The sequence below is a fragment of the Eimeria necatrix genome, genomic scaffold (genome assembly GCF_000499385.1).
Source record: "Eimeria necatrix Houghton genomic scaffold, Enh_scaff8, whole genome shotgun sequence".
NCBI lineage: Eukaryota > Apicomplexa > Conoidasida > Eucoccidiorida > Eimeriidae > Eimeria > Eimeria necatrix.
The window spans coordinates 155,491-172,370 of record NW_013654618.1 but is presented as its reverse complement, the minus strand read 5'-3'; the positions used below and the strand labels follow the sequence as shown (position 1 = coordinate 172,370).

Sequence of the window (16,880 nt, the reverse complement as noted above, 5' to 3'; positions counted from 1 at the left end):
TGCCACCACGCCAGCAATGCCTAGCAGCCAGGAGTCTTCAAGTATGTGTACTGCTATAAGTTTGTTCGCATATATACAACCGTTTTCTATTCGCCTCTGTATACCTAGCACAAGAAGCTGGCGAGAAAAAGCCCTAAATCAATTCCTACTTTGGACATAGCCTCAATACTGTAACCTCTAGTAAAATGTACAATAACGATATGTTGGGATATACGAATTTACTCAGCTCAAATTTTGGTATTTTTCGCCACGCATCAGCACAAAACGAACAATTAGGACAGATACGCAACTGCGAAGCAGCTGCTAAGCGGAGAGAGAACAGGAGACGGAGTGTATTCTCGAATATTTTTACTGTAGACCAGGCACTCTTTGAAGTGAAAACTGAACTCTCCATCACAAATGGCACCCTGTACTAAAGCTCTTCAGAACAGCACGAAACGCTAGAGAACCGATGATTTACGGCGAGTTGAGTTGCTTTATGTTTGACAGCCTTTTAATGCAGGTGAACATGCAGAGAGATCTTGAAGGCTATGCAAAACTGTCAACATTTGAACATGGATTGAGATTTGCTTGCGCAACTAAGAGAGCCGGAAAGGCTCTTTGCAGCAGCAATCTCCTACGGGAGGACTAGCAGATTTTAGAGGTTGCACAGAGAAGTAGCTTTATATTGTGCCTCATTTTGAGCACTGAAAGAAGTGAAGGCTTTTCGACACTGCGGGAGAAGCCTTATCGAATCTTGGCCTGGAGAGGCCTCATGCCAAGAGCATAGACCGGTATGAAATGTTTTTTACCTTCGTCTTTCCTGTTCCCCCCTCTCAACACATTGCTTCTAACACGCAGTACTGTTATAAAACCACGGTTTGAGTGGAAGCTGAGCAAAAAATAATCCTTTTCGCCTGGTGCTGGGGGTCTAGTCAAAGCTCTTGCTATGCTGTGAAGGTCCAGCCAGAAACCTCACAGCGAAGTAATGCCACGTCGACTCAGTTTCTGTACGTATTTGCCTCTTGAAGCTGACTTTTTCCAAAGGAACCACCGGAAAGGAGCTTTAGGCTACTACGTTCTTGAGCAAGGGAGCTGCACCACCCACCAGCACTCTGCGATGAGCATCACTTTCTGATTGCAACGCGGTTTCTACTGCCTGCAGAAATGATAGCTGAGTGCAGTGATGGATTCTTGGCTGAGAGGCGCTTTGGCTCTGTACTGCCTGCAGAAGTGGCACTACAATGCGGCGTGTGGTGCTGACTGGGAAGGTTTGGTCAGGGCCTCCTACATTAATAGTTCTGGGCTTCTGTCAAATGTTCCTTGACGTAGGAGACTACCCCTTAGTTCTACCTGGAACTTGACAGCAGCAGTGGCCTGTGCTGCACCAGTACCCACAGCTAATATCTATCCACCCAACGAGTCGCATGTCAAAGATACATCAGATACGTAGCTAAGACGATACACGCAGCAATATTACTGGGCTCCTGCGGACCCCCAAGTTTCACGCATGGCAGAAGAGTTTCACCCCCGCAATACTACGTTACGAGGATTAATGCACCAGTAAACTCACTGTACTGCAGCTACATAACGAACACGAGGAAGGCGCAAAAGTGTTGCATGCGTTTGCTTGCGGCTCTGAAAATGAGCCTAACAAAAAATGCACACATGGAGCCGCAAGATGTGCAACTGGCCAAAGCTGCTCTTATGATTATATAACCTGAGGACGAAAGCGGTCGGAAATTCAGCGGGACAGAAAATAGCCAACGCACAAAAACAATACCTTCCTACGAGAAGCCGAAGGCTTCCTGGGAGCTAAAAGCTAAATCGAAAGGCAACCTATGTACTGCTCGTCCAGATTTTTGTTAATAAATAACTAGGTACACATAAATATGCTTTTGATTTATTTAAATTTATTAAATATGTATACATTTTCATACAAATTAAATAAACGTTTATCTTTGTGAGGCAGTCACGACCTAGCTGACTCGAAAGCGGGAAGAAACGCTAAAGCTAAAGCGGGTGCTCAATTAAAAAGAAACACTGAAAGGGCGCATGCAGAGGCCCGCGAAAGGAACGAAGTAGATTCAGATTTCTAATTCGCAACCCACATCTCCAACGCCAGGACCAAGTGCCGCCTACGGGGAGACCCCAAAAGAGCCTAAAATTGTGGAGACTACTAGTTCTGCGCAGTGCAATAACCTGGGAACAAGAAATTAATCAGATACCTCATTCATACACGTTACTCCCACAGTGAAAAACCATCGCCGCACCATCACAGCTGCGCCGTAAGGGCCACAGCGTGGGGCTGCTAGGGCTGGGTTCCAACAAGTTATTTTCTGTCATCCATTCAGCAAGAAAATCAAAGTGAATTCCAGCAGTGATGAATTACAATAAAAAAAGATAAAAAATAATTTGCGACCTGATTCCAGCCGTGGACAACTTTGGCGGTCGTGGCGGTCCGACTCACCGTCCATTTCCTTTTGCAACATTAAGCGCGTCTTCATACACCTGGCTTTTTGGAGAGAGCCGTATACGGTAGCAAGTAAGATTTTTACTTTGTTGCAAAAACACAGCCGTGAGAGTGGCTTTTCACTGCTCATCCACTGAACGCGATGGCCTGTTGGAGGCTTCCGTTGCTGCCACAGCGACTCCTGAATCGTTATGCCTTTAAAAACGCACTCGCAATTTTTCATGTACAGTTCGAATAACGGGCGGACACGCCGATTTTGAAGGGGGCGTTTTTGCTGCGTCTGGCTGCTTACTGGGTAAGTTTTAGCGTGAGGTTCTGGCTGCGTGCTGTCAGGAGAAGATGCATCGTATGGACGACGAGATGACCCAAGGGAGGAAGGTGTATGTGGGTGGGTTACCTTTTCACATGATTGAAGATTTCCTTACAACGAGAAGGGTTTAACTGCGGAGTGCCTGTTGATGCGACGTCTTTATCCATTACTCCAACATCGTCCTTTAGAGCTCTTATTTGTATACGGTTTCACCTCAGGCAACTTGGACCCGGAGTCGACTTCATCTGAGCTAGAGGAAATATTCAGGCGCTATGGAAAACTTAGCAACATCTGGGTTGCCAGGAACCCACCGGGGTTTGCATTTGTGGTGCGCTGTCCCGCCGGCCTCTTTCACTGTAGTTGTGCCTCGGGGTATGGGGATCTAGGCTATTTTAATCGTGTTATTCCTGCGCCGAGTTGTTCCTCTTTCATGTTTGCTTTATTTTGGCGGTGTTCGTTTTTGTTTCAAGACATTTGAAGATGCGCGGGATGCGCGGGACGCTGTAGAGGCGACAGACGGCATCCTACACCGAGAAAAGTAGTGAGCAGTCGTTGTTCCATTTCATTTTATGTTTCTATTTTCGTCTAAGTGCGAATTCAATCAATTGCATGCGGAGGTGCCTCTGGTCGTTGTAGGCTCGCCGCTTCCCTGCGTTTCGACTCTACCCTTCGCTGCTGCCCCTACCCTGCACCAGCTGTTGCTGCAGCAGCAGCCTCCTGTTGCTGTCTTCGTTTTCACTTCTCTGCGGCTGCGGCGGCGCTGCGGCTCTGTTGTCGGGTAAACATATTAACGCGAGGGGACCATGATTGTGTGCATTCTGTTTTTTCGTGTTTATTGTTCCTGTGTGTTTGCTATCGGCGACTTCGTTACGCGGTGTTTACTCACTGTGTACGATTTGCTTATTAGGCCTTTATTCGGCCTTGCGCCGTGGGGCAGAGTTGCTCAAGTGACTGGCCTGCCTGTGGCCTGCTCGATCAGGCAAAGCTGTTAGGTTATAAGATGGTGAAGCCCTACCGCCGCCTCAGCGTAGACTCAGGTGCATGTACACTGTGTTGCTTGCCTCAGCCTGCGAGTAGAGATTGCCAAGGGACCTGGAGCCAAAGGCAGAAGAGCAAGTCCGGGCGGGAGGAGGAGGCGGGTTTCTCCCGACGGCCCGCGCAGCCGTGATATTCGCAGAAGGTAACTGATAGTAGCAGCTGCTTACTTGTTCTGCGTTCTGTTCAGTGTTCCACGTATCCTGTTTGCAATGGGAGCTTTTAAAACTGTTGTTTAGTGCGTGCACGCGCGTTGCTGCAGTCCCGGATATAGTAGTGAAGGCAGCGACTACAACTACAGAGGCCGCAGGGGCCGCAGCCGTAGCATCGATCGACGGCGGTCCTACAGGTAATGGACCCACATGACGATAGATAAACGTATCATCTGGCCAGTGAAGCAGTGAACCACAAGCTTTTGGCTGCTCAAGGGGGTGGAGCTTTCGCCGCTTTTGCACGCCTTGTGCGTTCATGTGCTGCAGTCCACGCCGTCGCGACTACTCAGATGATGAACGGGACATGAGGGGAGGCAGAGGAAGACGATAGAGATGTGCAGGCCCTGCGGTGCCTGAACACTTCGTCTTAGTGACTACCAGCGGCAGCATCAGATCTCCATGATCAGGCGCTGCTGTCTGTGCCCGGCGCGAAGTTTCCGCTTGTGTTGGTGGTTTGGGGTTCCACAAGTGTTTAAGAGGGCCCGAACAATCATCGGGACCTGCAGATGCACAAAAGGTCTCGTATCAACTGCTCGAAGCAATGCATGCCAGACTGTTTGGGCGCCCTCGGTGTTGAAATCGGGTGGGAGTGTTTCGGGTCTGGCTTTGCAATGTATGTATATATACGTATATATAGAGTTTACCTATATATAATATATATATATATATATATATAAAGGCGTAACTGCATGCATCCGTCTACACAAAGTGTGCACGGAAGTACGCGTGCGTACGTCCGGACTCAGCGGCAGCCGAGTCGTTGTTTTCATTTATTGCGTATTTCATGATGCGGCGTGCAAGCGAAAAGTTTTGCGCTGTACTGGAAGTTCTATCTTAGCAGCAGCATGACTCATTTAGAAGTCAGTAGGAATAAGCTTCAGCTCCATACCGATAATTTGCAAGCAGGTGCAGCAGGTGGATTCCCAGAGCTGAATTCGGAAACGGAGTACCTAAGACAGAATTCGGACTTAGTTTAGTATAGCCGCATGCACCTATTGTTGGCGAAAGTCGCGGCACTAACTGACTGGTGTAGCTCAGTCTGACCGATGGAACTATGCGCCTTTAGTTCTGAGGCGAAAGCTGAGATCCGTCGACAGCGCATTTGCGGTGTCACACGCTCTTTACCCTAGAAGTAGTGCCCGCTTAGAGCTATGCAGCTTACCTTTGCAAGCTGTTCTTAGCCACTTCGTCTCAGGCGCTTACGGCTAGTGGGGTCACGCCAGTAGTCTACAGAGGTGATGTTTCGTGCTGAATGTAATGGTTGTGTGCCCAAGTGATCACTGTTCCTATGCATCCAAGTTAGGCACTTGTACCTGTAAGCAGCACGCTGTCTACACATCTAATTAGTAATCTTGCCGCGTGCATAAGTTGAATAATTTGCATATGCAGCTTCTCAAAGAGCCAACCACTTCGGAGTGTTCACTCCGCAGGAAAGCCCACAGGCCTTAAATTCGGCGCAGGCAGAATCGCCTACTGGAGCGGACACCGTTACTTCTGTTCCTGCGTAGAGTTCAGAACGGCACAATTTGCAGTGTTGTACTCGGTGGGTGCAATGCACTGTGCACCGTCTATATCTGTCTCTTTAACTGGTACACGTTGGGGCCCTGCACGCCTGCGTGGGAATCGACGATTCGTACATAGCTCCTACTGGAGCTATTGCGATTCGTCGCTGTTACCCGGAATGCAATGTCGAGTTAGAGCTACGCCGTATGCCCTACCTGCGAGCGTCCTCCACTTTATCTGCGCAACATGCAACGGGAGTGTCACCCGTTCTCTTGCTTGTTCTTTTCCCATTTCATCGCTTTTCTCTGGGATAGCGTCAGCCGAAGAACATTTCTGCTGTTGCTCGGCCCGTTGCCACATCTTCAGCAGCTGCGTATACAGCTGGTCGCCTTTCACCGGACAGCGCAGACCTGCACGCAGCAATAACACAGTATATTTGTTTCTTGCATACTTCTGTCAGTGTTTTTCGGCTTAGTCGGCCCCAGCAGCGACGGACTGCTAGGTCTTAAAAACAGCCAGCGACTGCTACAGCTTCCGCTGCTGCCGATGCTTTCGATACAGCTCCCACCAAATGCGCAATGAGCGCGGACTTGGTCGCGCGATAGCCGAAGTTCGGTCTCTAGAAGCAGCACTGATATCCGCTGCCTGTCATTCCATATCGGACTCCTCATGGGCCCCCACAAGCCCTTGTTCGGCTGGTTATAGGCACCGTGTCTATCAACTGATGCCTTCATTGTGCGCAACACCGTCCACTGCGTAACCGCAGCGGAACCTCCTAAATGCGTACAGCATGGTAGCGCAGCGCCAACTGTCTAAAAACACCAAACAGCGCAGAGGCCTCATCCAATGTACTAATTCAAAGAAGAGCAAACAAACTTGATGCAGATGCAGTTGCAATACATCAAGTAGGGGATTAATGGTGAGCCGAAGCGACAACCAGACAACCAGATTTGGCATAGGTATATTTTGAACGGACCTGGTCCAGCCTAAGAGGAATCTTCACAACGCCGCTGCTGCCAGGAGGACTCCCCTCTACAATGGTAAGAATCTTCTGAGTCCCGAACCCCCCACTGCGGTCAGAGGACACGCCCAACGAAGTGAACAACGATGACACTGATATTTATACCCACAATACTAATTCTAGCAGTAGGGAAACTAATAGTAAAGCCACGACACACTGAAGACAGGAGGCGCATCAAAGAAAAGCAATCAATTCAGAAAAAGTGACGTGAAAGCGAGGAAGTCTTCTGTAGGTATGCACTGTGGTTCATCTCTCTTTTTACTCAATAATTGACGTGCGCATAGTTGATGCCAGAGAACGACTGCGGCACAGCAGCACCGCTCCGCTGCAGTGGTGATCGTGGCCAGTCAAAGGCACTAAGGGCTGAGATAAACAAGGCAGAGAGAAGAAACTCATAAAACAGGCAGCATTGTGTATGGTGGTGGTGACTAGATCTGACTGTTGTTGCAGGCCAATGTTTAACTGTGGTGCTGCACAAATTTAACAGCGATGCTATTTATAATGGTACCTCTGCTGCGCCTGCAGATGCGCCCGAAGTATCCTCTAAGAAAGCCGTCAGCTCACGCTACAGCAAAAAAGCAGTGCAAGAGTCCAATTACGACAATCATAGCTAACCTTCTGGGGAAGGAAACACAATCATTCCGTTAGTTTTGCAGCAAATGCAATTTGTAAGGGGCGCAGGCCCTTGATGGCTCCTTAACCTACTGCAAGTTTCTTTAGTGGAGCTCCATGTGGCTTATTGACCACTACAAAATCTGCGTCTGAAAACAGCAAGAGTTCCCTGTGCTTTTGCTGTTGCTTCTGCTGCTGCTGTCTGCACACTAGACTGCTGCTGTCAGAGATGCTGTTAGTGCTGGGAAAGTACAGGCAGTCGCCTGGCTCAAGCCGCGTGCCCATAGGAATGGGCTTCCGTCTCTTCGTATCTCTTATTTGTTGGAGGTGCTCTCCCGCGTTTCTGCAAGCAAGCATCGAATGCAACTGCAACTAGCCAGTGCAACCAAGAACAGCAGTAGCAGTGACCAGAGAAACAACCGAAGCACCTAGGAATAGACAGCAGTGCAAAATACAAAAAATATGGAGAAACAATGTAAATAGTGCGAAGAGAAGTACAAACGAATTCTGCGTTTGATTGTGTTTGCACGGGATTTGTTCATGTACGTTAATAGGAGGGAACGTAATCGCAACCGTCCACGGATGTAAGTTCTACGCAGAAGAGCATACTAACAAAGTACCTGCGGATGCAGATTTATCGTTAAACTTCCCGAAAGAATATTAAGAAGTGTGGCTTCATTGACAAAGTGCACCACAGTGCGGTATGCTGCATGACGTACAGTGTACACACCTCACGCAAACACTAAACCCATATTAAAATGTAGTGTGTACACAAGCGCCGGCTGACGATCTCACTTGTCCTTAGTTACTACAAAGGCTTCCTTGCGGCGCAGCATTTTCTGTGCCGAGGGCCAGGAACAGCCGCAGAGCCCCTGCAGTAGTCGACTGACTCTTTGAGACGAATCCGGAGTTTGATTTTTGCTTGATTTTGTTCTGTTGGAGCCGATGCGAAAAACAGATAGGCCTGCGGCCTCTGCAACAATGCAGGCAGAGAATGAGGGAGCGCATACGTCATCGTGCTGTCGGTCCAATTACGTACACATCGATGACAATGCACAACTAGAGGTAAACTTTTGGCGGCTGCTGGCAAACTATTACTCGAGGAGCATGTAAAGTAGAACTAGTCAGGTGTCATTTGCCTCTCTCTTTCTCCAGTTTTTCAGGCGTTGAAGGCTCCGGTAATAGCTGTAGAGGCTTATCGCATGCGGCTCTGGTGCATGCACCCACAGCATCGCCCAGGGCTTGCGCTGCAGGTACAATCGTGTCACTGCTCCTTTGTCCGTCGAGCACCTCCCCGGCACGGGCAGATGCGGCTGTGAGTAGAGGAAAGCTAGTCTTCGGAGACAGAGATTGCTGAGGTCTTGCCATATTGCCAGTGATAGGTGAGTCGCCACGCTCTCTGTTGTGCGCCTTCTTGGGGTCAACATGCGGAGCTAGAAGTGGTTCAATACTCGCATTTTCTGGGTCGGCTTGCATGGCGTCGTTTGACTCGCAGGCACCAGAGGCTTGACTATTTGTGGAGGTGAAGACACGATGCACACGCCTGCTGTAGCTACGAAGCTCTCCAGTCGCAAGATGCTGCGGGAAGCCACAGCCAAACTCGCGCGGGACTTTATGGCAAATGAAAGCTGCATCAGTATGCAGAAACCGAACACTTCCTAGGCCCCATGTTGAAGCCAGCTTTTGCGTCGGATTCATCAGTGCGGAAGCGGAGAACAGGTTTCAGTTGGTGGCGCAGCAGAGAAGCCTCCGATGTTTGTCAGTCTCGAATGTAACAGGGCGAGACGAATCTTTCCTAGTGCTGCAGCGGCTCCCCTCGTGCAAAAGTTTGCGATTGCAAGCATCAATGAAGACCCGAGTGAAGTGCCACATGAACATCTTCCCTCGCTTCCATTTGCACAGGACGAATGCACGTGGTTTAATTTTGGGCCATGTTAACCAATATCAATGCATATGAAATGATTGTTTCAGCTGTTTTGCATGTTCCTTCCACAATGCTGCGCCTGCCGCAGCGCCTGCCGCAGCGCGAGAAATCGCACATTGATTGACTAGGCCGGTGCGCGAGTCAGTTTATAAACATAATGGACTGCACTAGTTCTTCCCGTCTTTACGTTAGTCTGGTACAGGCAAACCGCAGCAATTCAATGCAGAAGGAGGCCCCCGGCGACTATGATTAGTCTTCGTCCCCCGCCAGAGTTACGGAGGGGAAAACTGCTGTTGATGCCTTCATTTGAAAAATTGGAGTCAGAAAAGCAGTAAACATGTGTCAATGCTCAATTAAAACTTAGTATCGCTTCCGTTACAAGCAACTCGTGCGCCAGGGACCCAAGTGACGTCTTAATGCCGAACACGGGATATGGAGTAGTTCAAGGCATAATAGTGGGGTACGAAAACTGCAAAAAACGTTACGGAAAAAGCTCCACAAGCATAAGCAATAAATGTGTTATGGAAGGTAAAAAACAATGGGATGCTAAGAGTCCTTCAAGCCTCTGGCGCCAGCTGCAAGGCCTCTGGCAGAGGCTGCTAAGAGGCTTAGCAACCATAGAAGCTTAGAAAAAGCGTTTTGCTCCTTAGAGTAAGGCGACATAATTAAGGTGTTTCTCATTTTAAAATGTCACGTTGTATGACGTACCCCGTATTTTTCTCCTGAGTGTGTCCTGCCTTATTAGACGCATGCAGTGCAGCTCAGGTTTCTGGAACAGTGTTTTACACGGTTGTATCTGCAAGCCGGTGTGGGCTTGCCTCACTACAGTTGGGCACTGCCCCTGGATGTGTTTCTGAGTACGCAACCCGCACATAAGAACCAAGTGAAGAAGACGTTTTGGAATAAGACGCTTTGAATGGGTGTACTCAAATGTGTCTACGCAGCGAGAAGATGCTGCACGTGAGGACTAGGCACTACGAGCGGCCGGAAAATAAAGTCAAACTGCAGAATTCCACGAGTGGAGGGACTCATTTTCTCGCTCTCAAGTCACATGCATAAGAGGATGACAGAGTAGAAATCAGTGATAGCACTATGCTAGCAGTACAACAGAAGCCGGACAACCGTGCTGTTTACGTCTTCGAAACCAATGCAGCAATGGGGGAGTTATTGCATTTGGTCTAGATGCAGGACAGGAAGACGTGGGTTCTAATTGAGATGTGCTGGTTCCTCATAAATGTTTCAAATATTAATTCAAACGACTTGAAATGGGTCCAGGCACAACCCAACGTCAGATTATTCCCCACGTCCCAGTTGGAAGAAAGGCCTTGTTCACTACCCAGCAAAGTTCTCCTTTATGCTGGGTCAATGTGAGCCGCCTCCAAAAGGCAAGCTTGTTCAGTACTTTGGCGTCACTGCCTGATACTGCGGTATCTGCTTTAACACGCCGGGCTGGTGACACAAACTTCGTTGCAAGAGGTGGCCGATACCCTTAAGTCTATCTGAGGCACAAGATACTGCAGACACTAGTGAGAACTCCATAGCCTATTGAACAAGCAAGATCTGTGCCAATGAGTGGGAGTCTTTGACGGAGAGACTCAGCAAAGACGTGAGGCAGGTTACAAACGGGAGGTGAAGACTGGGGATGGGTACACCTGTTTCGAGTGCAAGGGGGCTACGCCCCCATTTCTCTGTGCTGCTCTCGTATTGAAAGGACCTGACGAGTGAAAAGGCCAGGTAGCAAGCGTGGGAAAACTGCGCATGATACTGGTGATTTTGTTAGCTTCTTTAGAGCCCTTCAGCCAAAAAACAGGCCGCTACAGGGGACCAACGAGACGGAAGCGAAGTACTTTTTAACAGAGCAAATATATGCAATAAAGGAATAGTGAAAAGCAATGATATGAGCCGTGGTGACAGGCCCCAGCGCCATCGAGGTTTCATCAGACGGAAAGTAGCGGCCACAGCCCTAGATGAATCGGCAGGATCAGCGGCCCAATATTGCACAGCGCATCCAGAGTGAGAAGTCGAGGGGAAGAGCCAGCCACCGTTAGTCTAAATAGAGATACGAAAAATCCCAGAGTTGAAGGATAGAGTCGAGTGTTACGATGGTGCGAAACGAGGTGCTATGCGTATAGCAAGAGAGTGCGTGCCCTAGTTGTGGTTCAAGTCGTTATGTGAGAAGATGGTAATTCAGAAAAGGACGCACTGCAGAGCATGGGTATGATTACACCTACCTCGTGAGAGGCTGTTCGTCAAACCTTTAAAGTCTTCTTGGAAGATGGCATCTTAAGTAGCTTTATTAAACGGGTTACTGCAGAATGATAGCAGCTTAGACTGGGTTGATTTCCTGAAGAATGTATCTTTATCGTGGGCAGTGGAGAAGCTTCTTGCAATAACGGGGAAGTTAGGAAGCCATCACTGTGCAGCGGGCGAAACTTTGACTCGGCCACGTCCTTTTTGGTCATCTGGCGAAAGGACTGGACTGCCCACGAGGCAGAACGACATCTGGAAATCTCACTTTGATGCGTTGACGACATTCTTTAGTGGCAGCAAATTTGGTTTACGAGTATCACTTACTATGAGAAAGAAAATTAAGGACGTGTGACTGGTGGACGCTCAGCACAAGATCTCATGGGGAGTAGGCCATCTTCTGTGCATGTTCCTTGGCTGTGTGAGAGTTCGTCCTCCTGCCGGCGTATATATTGCTTTCGAGAGAAAATCTGCGGATCCCTGGCCTTTGAGAACCGAAGATACTGACTGTTTCGTCCCCTATGCTCCCCGTGCTCCGTACATCCGTGGTGAGTATTATTGGTGCGTGTGAATGGTGTTCCGTACTTCTGTAAACCAAAATAAGTGGTCCTTGAACTTTTAATTCATAACAAGAGCTTAGCGTGCTTCATTATTTCTGGGAGCTGCCCCCAACTGATAGGCAGGGCCCGTGGTCTACTTAGTGAATAATTTCATAAAGGGCCGGTCAAGCAATAGCGATAGGGTCACCTCAACATGATTAAAGCAGAAAGAACATTAATTAGTGCCCAAGTGGCCCTACAAGAAAGTAGAGCTGAATGCTACTGCATCAAGTACGGGCCTCTAACACTGCTTCCATACGCTGATGATACAGGCTCTCGGCAACTTTGTCATTTACAAGCAGTGGATCTCATATATTGCCTGTTAATGTTTTAGTGTAACTTTTGATCCTTCACGCTGGAGTCAGGGCAAACACAATAACGGAGGTTGGCAATAAGGTCGGCAAACAAGCTAAAGTGGACTCTGTGCTGTCTCCAGGCTTCCTTGTCTGCAAATCTTGGAATGCTCATTTGTCCCTCTTTGAACATTGCCAACTGCACTTAATTGGTCATTTGAATGAATTTTTACACCTGAGGAGTATGCAAAGACGTTTTGGAAGTACGGCACCACAGCGGCCCTACCACTGGCCTCAATAGCAACGTTACGCACTCGAACAAAACGCAAAAGGCTCTTCTCAACCTTTCGACTTTAAAGAAGCTCAATACTTATATGAGATTTCATCTACTTCACCATCAAACGTGTAACAGAAGAGTTGGAGGAGATAGCAGAGAAGCAGCCGAGTCACCAGAAGCTGCAACTCTTCGGATCGCGGTTGCGCGTTGTGTCCAAGCCTTCCTCAGTAATCTTCGTGTCAATATTCTCGAGCACAAACAGCAGCAGACCAACTATTTAGGCCCACCTCATACTTGCTGATCCTGCTCTTTGCTTGCATACTTCAGTTGACTCGATCGCATCACCGACCAGATTAAGCCCAGGACGGCGCGGACTCTTCGCGGCTGCATACCTACCTACCTACCATTCATTGCATTTTTCGTTTATGTTTTCAAATTGACAAATTTAAGTGTGTAAGGCCACCGCTTCTTTCATGTACATTGTCGCCGTCCCTCCTATGCCAAGACAGTGGTGCTCTAATCCAACCCAGTTTCGGCAGCAGCTGCGCTTAGACCGCACTGCTGGCAGCAGATCCAGCAACTCTGAATACCATGAATCCTTCTCCTGCCACAGCTCCTACTTCAGTAGCAGCAGGAAATGAAGCGCCTAGCAGCAGCGGCGAAAGGCCCTCACAGGTCCTCCTGCGGCAGCCAACTGGACACTACGACTCAGAGTGTGACGAAAGCACAAATGAGACAGCATTCGATCACTATCAAGCCTTTATTCCTCTGTGAACCGCATTTCCACAGCCAAAGAAAGAGATAACGGGGACACGTGCAAACCGACTCGGCACTTCCCAGTTTCTGCTTGCGCCGTTCTAACTCAGTTTACGACGGTCTGTGTGTGTCCATTACTACAGCAATGGCACTCCTACCAAAGCGACGAACGGCAACGAGTTTAAATTGAGGCCTTCCACTGCCCGCACCCAGGCAGGTGTGTTTTCCTTCAACCACTTCGTTTTTTTGACTCTCGTTTGGCCACTTGCTATATTTAAGTTCGTTCTACGCCATTATCAATATCATATTTTGGCCTCGTTGTTAGAATGTTTGCACACTGCAGTTTTGAACGTGGTGTCCGGCATAGAGGGGGTCGATATGCAATTGATGCCGGCCAGTTTCAAATCGCTGCAGTCGGACTTTCGGTGGGCACTGCAGGACTTGGGATCCTTGGTATTTTACCAGGCAAGTTCGTGGCGAACTTTTTGATTTGGAACCTTGAGTACTTCATTTAGACACTGGTTCGTCCTCAATGAGTGTATTGTCGCCCATTCCGTGTTTCTCCTTCTATTGCTGCCTGTTTCCTCTTTTAAGAGTGTATCTCAAGCCATATCAGGCCTTCTATGGGGACTTTTAGCGGACCGCACCTCCCGCGTGCGGCTTCTGGCCCTAGGCTGCGCTGGATGGGGCGTTGTGGCCGTACTATTGGCCTCCGCTACCAAATTTTGGCAGTTTTGCCTTTTAAAGGCGCTAAACGGGGTGGCCATGGCTAGGTATGTAGCAAACTACAGTGGAATAGGCAGTCTTAAACCGTAATCTATTTGGGCACAGCACGCCACACAGAGCCGATTATAGTGCAGTGATTCAGGCGTCGCTACTGTTGCTTGGATGCTATTCCTGCATGGTTGTGTCTCTGTTTGTTTTAATAAGCTTCTTTTTTCCCCTCTTCTGACGTTCTCGCTTTATTTTGGTGATGCTGTAATCATAGTTTTCAGCCTGATGGATATGTTTGTACACTGGCTTGGCTTTCAGCATTGGCCCTGTGGCTCAGTCGCTCATAGCCGATCTCTTCCCTCCGACTATGAGAGGCGAGCACTTCGGGTGGCTCCAGCTTTTCCTGTGTGCCGGTGAACCATAGACTCAACCTTCCAAACCCTAAACCATGAAAAAGCCAAACTATAAAATCTGGACAGCGCCTCATCCGTGCCCACAAGGTTCCGCATATATTTGCAAATACATGGATATGTGAACGCTTCTGTGGAGCCATACATAGATATGAGTGCACACATAGAAATAATTACAAGCGCATGCATTTAAGCGAATGCATAAAAGATTTAGCTTACATGCACTTAAGTATATGTGTGTGGAGGTGCTGTATTTTCGTTTCAGGGTGCATTCTAGGCGCGATGATAGGCGGCTCTGTCGCGAATCTTACCGTTATAGAAGGGGTGAAGGTGAATTCTGCAAACTAGCAACTAGAACAGACACAATCAAACCATACAACTCTGGCGGGCAGCCAAGAAGGACCTGAGTTCCAGCGGAGCCGTAGTTTCTTGCGTGTGCCGTTGCTGCACTTTAGGTGAACTAATATGCTCAGTAAGTTAATAAGCTAGTCAATGAATTGTGCTTTTGCCTTTCGCTTTGCAGGGGTGGCGTGTTGCTTTCTTCTCAGCGGGCGTTATCTCTCTGTTCGCAGCAGCTCTAGTGCAAATTGTAGCGAAAGAGCCCCGGCGAAGTCAGCAGACAAAAACGACAATGATAGTGAATGAACAACCTGCAGATTCTGTTGATGGCTTGCAAATGTCTGAATATCCATATGACTTTACACTTCAACCTACGCTGTGTCAAGGGTTGTATGCACAGTGCGCGAGTTTCTGTCATGCCGCACTGAGCCGCACGTTCTTGCTCTTGCTGCTGCAAGGCATATGTGGCTATATTCCTCTGCATGCATTTCAATTCTACACCTTGTACTTCGAATATGTTGGCATGCCGGACTGGCAGGCGTCTCTCCTTACCGCCTGCCCCCTCGTTGGGGGCCTCCTTGGCTCTCTCTTTGGAGGCTGGCTGGGCGACCAAGCCGAGAAATGGAGCCCTTGCCATGGGCGACCCCTTGTCGGGCAGTGTGGCACTCTACTTGCTCTTCCTCTTATTTATATTGGCTTGCTGGGGATCCCGAGAAGACCAGAGTATTTCGGGTTCTATGCAGTTGATATGCTAGTCCTAGGTAAGAGAACGCACGAAACGAAAAGGAAACGGGCCTTGTTGCTTTATCTAAAAAAAAATTGTGTTGGAGTTACTTGCTTTATTGCCCCGTTGTTGGCGCTTACTGTATCCGGTCCCAGCAGACGCTGTCTCCACCCCATTTGTTTAATATATGTTGTACGTTGTGTGTCTCATGATTCGTGATTTAACTTTCGCGCTTGATTATTACTTAGTCTTTTTTGCTCTAAAGGGTGTTAGTGCTGTTGGTTCGATTTTCCTTTCCTCTGTGATTTTTGATATTTTCTACCTTCAATATTTTTCGATTTTTCTCTTTTCGTTATGTAGTGTTCTCTGTGACCCTTGCAGGCTTCGCTATATCCTGGTGTCCCACTGGAGTCAACCGTCCCATTTTATCCGAAATCGTAGAGGCAAACTCCCGGGCTACGGTCTTTGCGACACAAATAGCAATAGAGGGGAGCGTCTCTGCTATGTTGGGTTCCCCGGTGATTGCACTGCTAGGTTAGTCCCTATTCAGTTAAGTAGCTATACATTTTCTACCTTTTATTCCTTCCTAACACGTGATGTTATTTTACTCAATATGCTTTTAGTCACAACGACAAAAAGCGTAGCGGACGAAAGTGCGTGGGTTGTATTGGTCTCTCTTCCGTGAACTTACAGGTTCACTTGTATCTAGAGCAGGCGCTCCCTGATCTGTTACACATATGTAAAACTACTCATTGATGCGTGGGCGACTTAATTGCTTGAGGTTCCGAATAAACTAGTTTTGTCGATGGTGTTGCTGCTGCTCGCGAATGCTGTTTTCTCACTGTGCATTTAATGTGCATGCCACGGCGCATACTTGGGGGTTACTACGATACGTTTGCTTAACGGTGCCCTTTTGCTACGATATGCTGTTTAGTCACTTGAGCAATATCTTGGTGGACACAAGCTAATTTGTATTGGAAAACGTACCTGCACCTTGTCACACTGCCCATTCCGTCTCTATTTAGCTCCCATAAATACATGCACAAATATAGCATACAAACAGACGAACTCAAGCACTTACTATACATGAATATATATGCATGCCGCAACGCTGCGCAGTATGTTCCCACCCGGCGCTGCAGGCGCACTGTCCGTTGCTAGTTTTGTGCAGAGCAGGGGCCAGGCGCTGCTAGACAAACTATGAAGCCCCAACTGTCCTTTCAGTTTGTCATTTTCGCCTCATGAAGTGCTGTGCGTTGCGTTGTAGCCGAGTCTATCTTTGGCTACAGAACAGGAGTGCCGTTTCACGCTGCTGCAGACAGCCAGAGGAATACAGACGTAAGAGACAAGCAAATACGAGCAAATGAAGTGGAAGAGCTACGCCTGCAGTCGCTGCTGGTGTTCTTGCTGCTCGTAAAAGTGCTAAAATGTAGCCACCGCTGCCGTCGTCGC

The 16,880-nt window shown here is 48.4% G+C and overlaps 2 protein-coding genes across 2 annotated transcripts; one reads left to right on the top strand and one right to left on the bottom strand.

Moving 5' to 3' along the window:
* Nucleotides 1–2,791: 2,791 nt before the first annotated feature.
* On the top strand, nucleotides 2,792–4,317 carry ENH_00082170 (hypothetical protein, conserved; the record flags this gene model as incomplete). The annotated part of the gene is made up of 6 exons (XM_013583010.1): nucleotides 2,792–2,840; nucleotides 2,981–3,090; nucleotides 3,233–3,303; nucleotides 3,829–3,878; nucleotides 4,060–4,146; nucleotides 4,277–4,317. The coding sequence occupies 6 exons, from the start codon at nucleotides 2,792–2,794 to the stop codon at nucleotides 4,315–4,317; spliced, it is 408 nt and encodes a 135-aa protein (XP_013438464.1).
* A 1,085-nt stretch (nucleotides 4,318–5,402) lies between these two features.
* On the bottom strand, nucleotides 5,403–8,513 carry ENH_00082160 (RNA pseudouridylate synthase domain-containing protein, putative; the record flags this gene model as incomplete). The annotated part of the gene is made up of 9 exons (XM_013583009.1): nucleotides 5,403–5,509; nucleotides 5,728–5,922; nucleotides 6,081–6,324; nucleotides 6,489–6,582; nucleotides 6,796–6,896; nucleotides 7,042–7,098; nucleotides 7,239–7,488; nucleotides 7,941–8,118; nucleotides 8,369–8,513. 9 exons carry the CDS (start codon nucleotides 8,511–8,513, stop codon nucleotides 5,403–5,405), a joined length of 1,371 nt encoding a protein of 456 aa, XP_013438463.1.
* Between the last annotated feature and the right edge of the window lie 8,367 nt (nucleotides 8,514–16,880).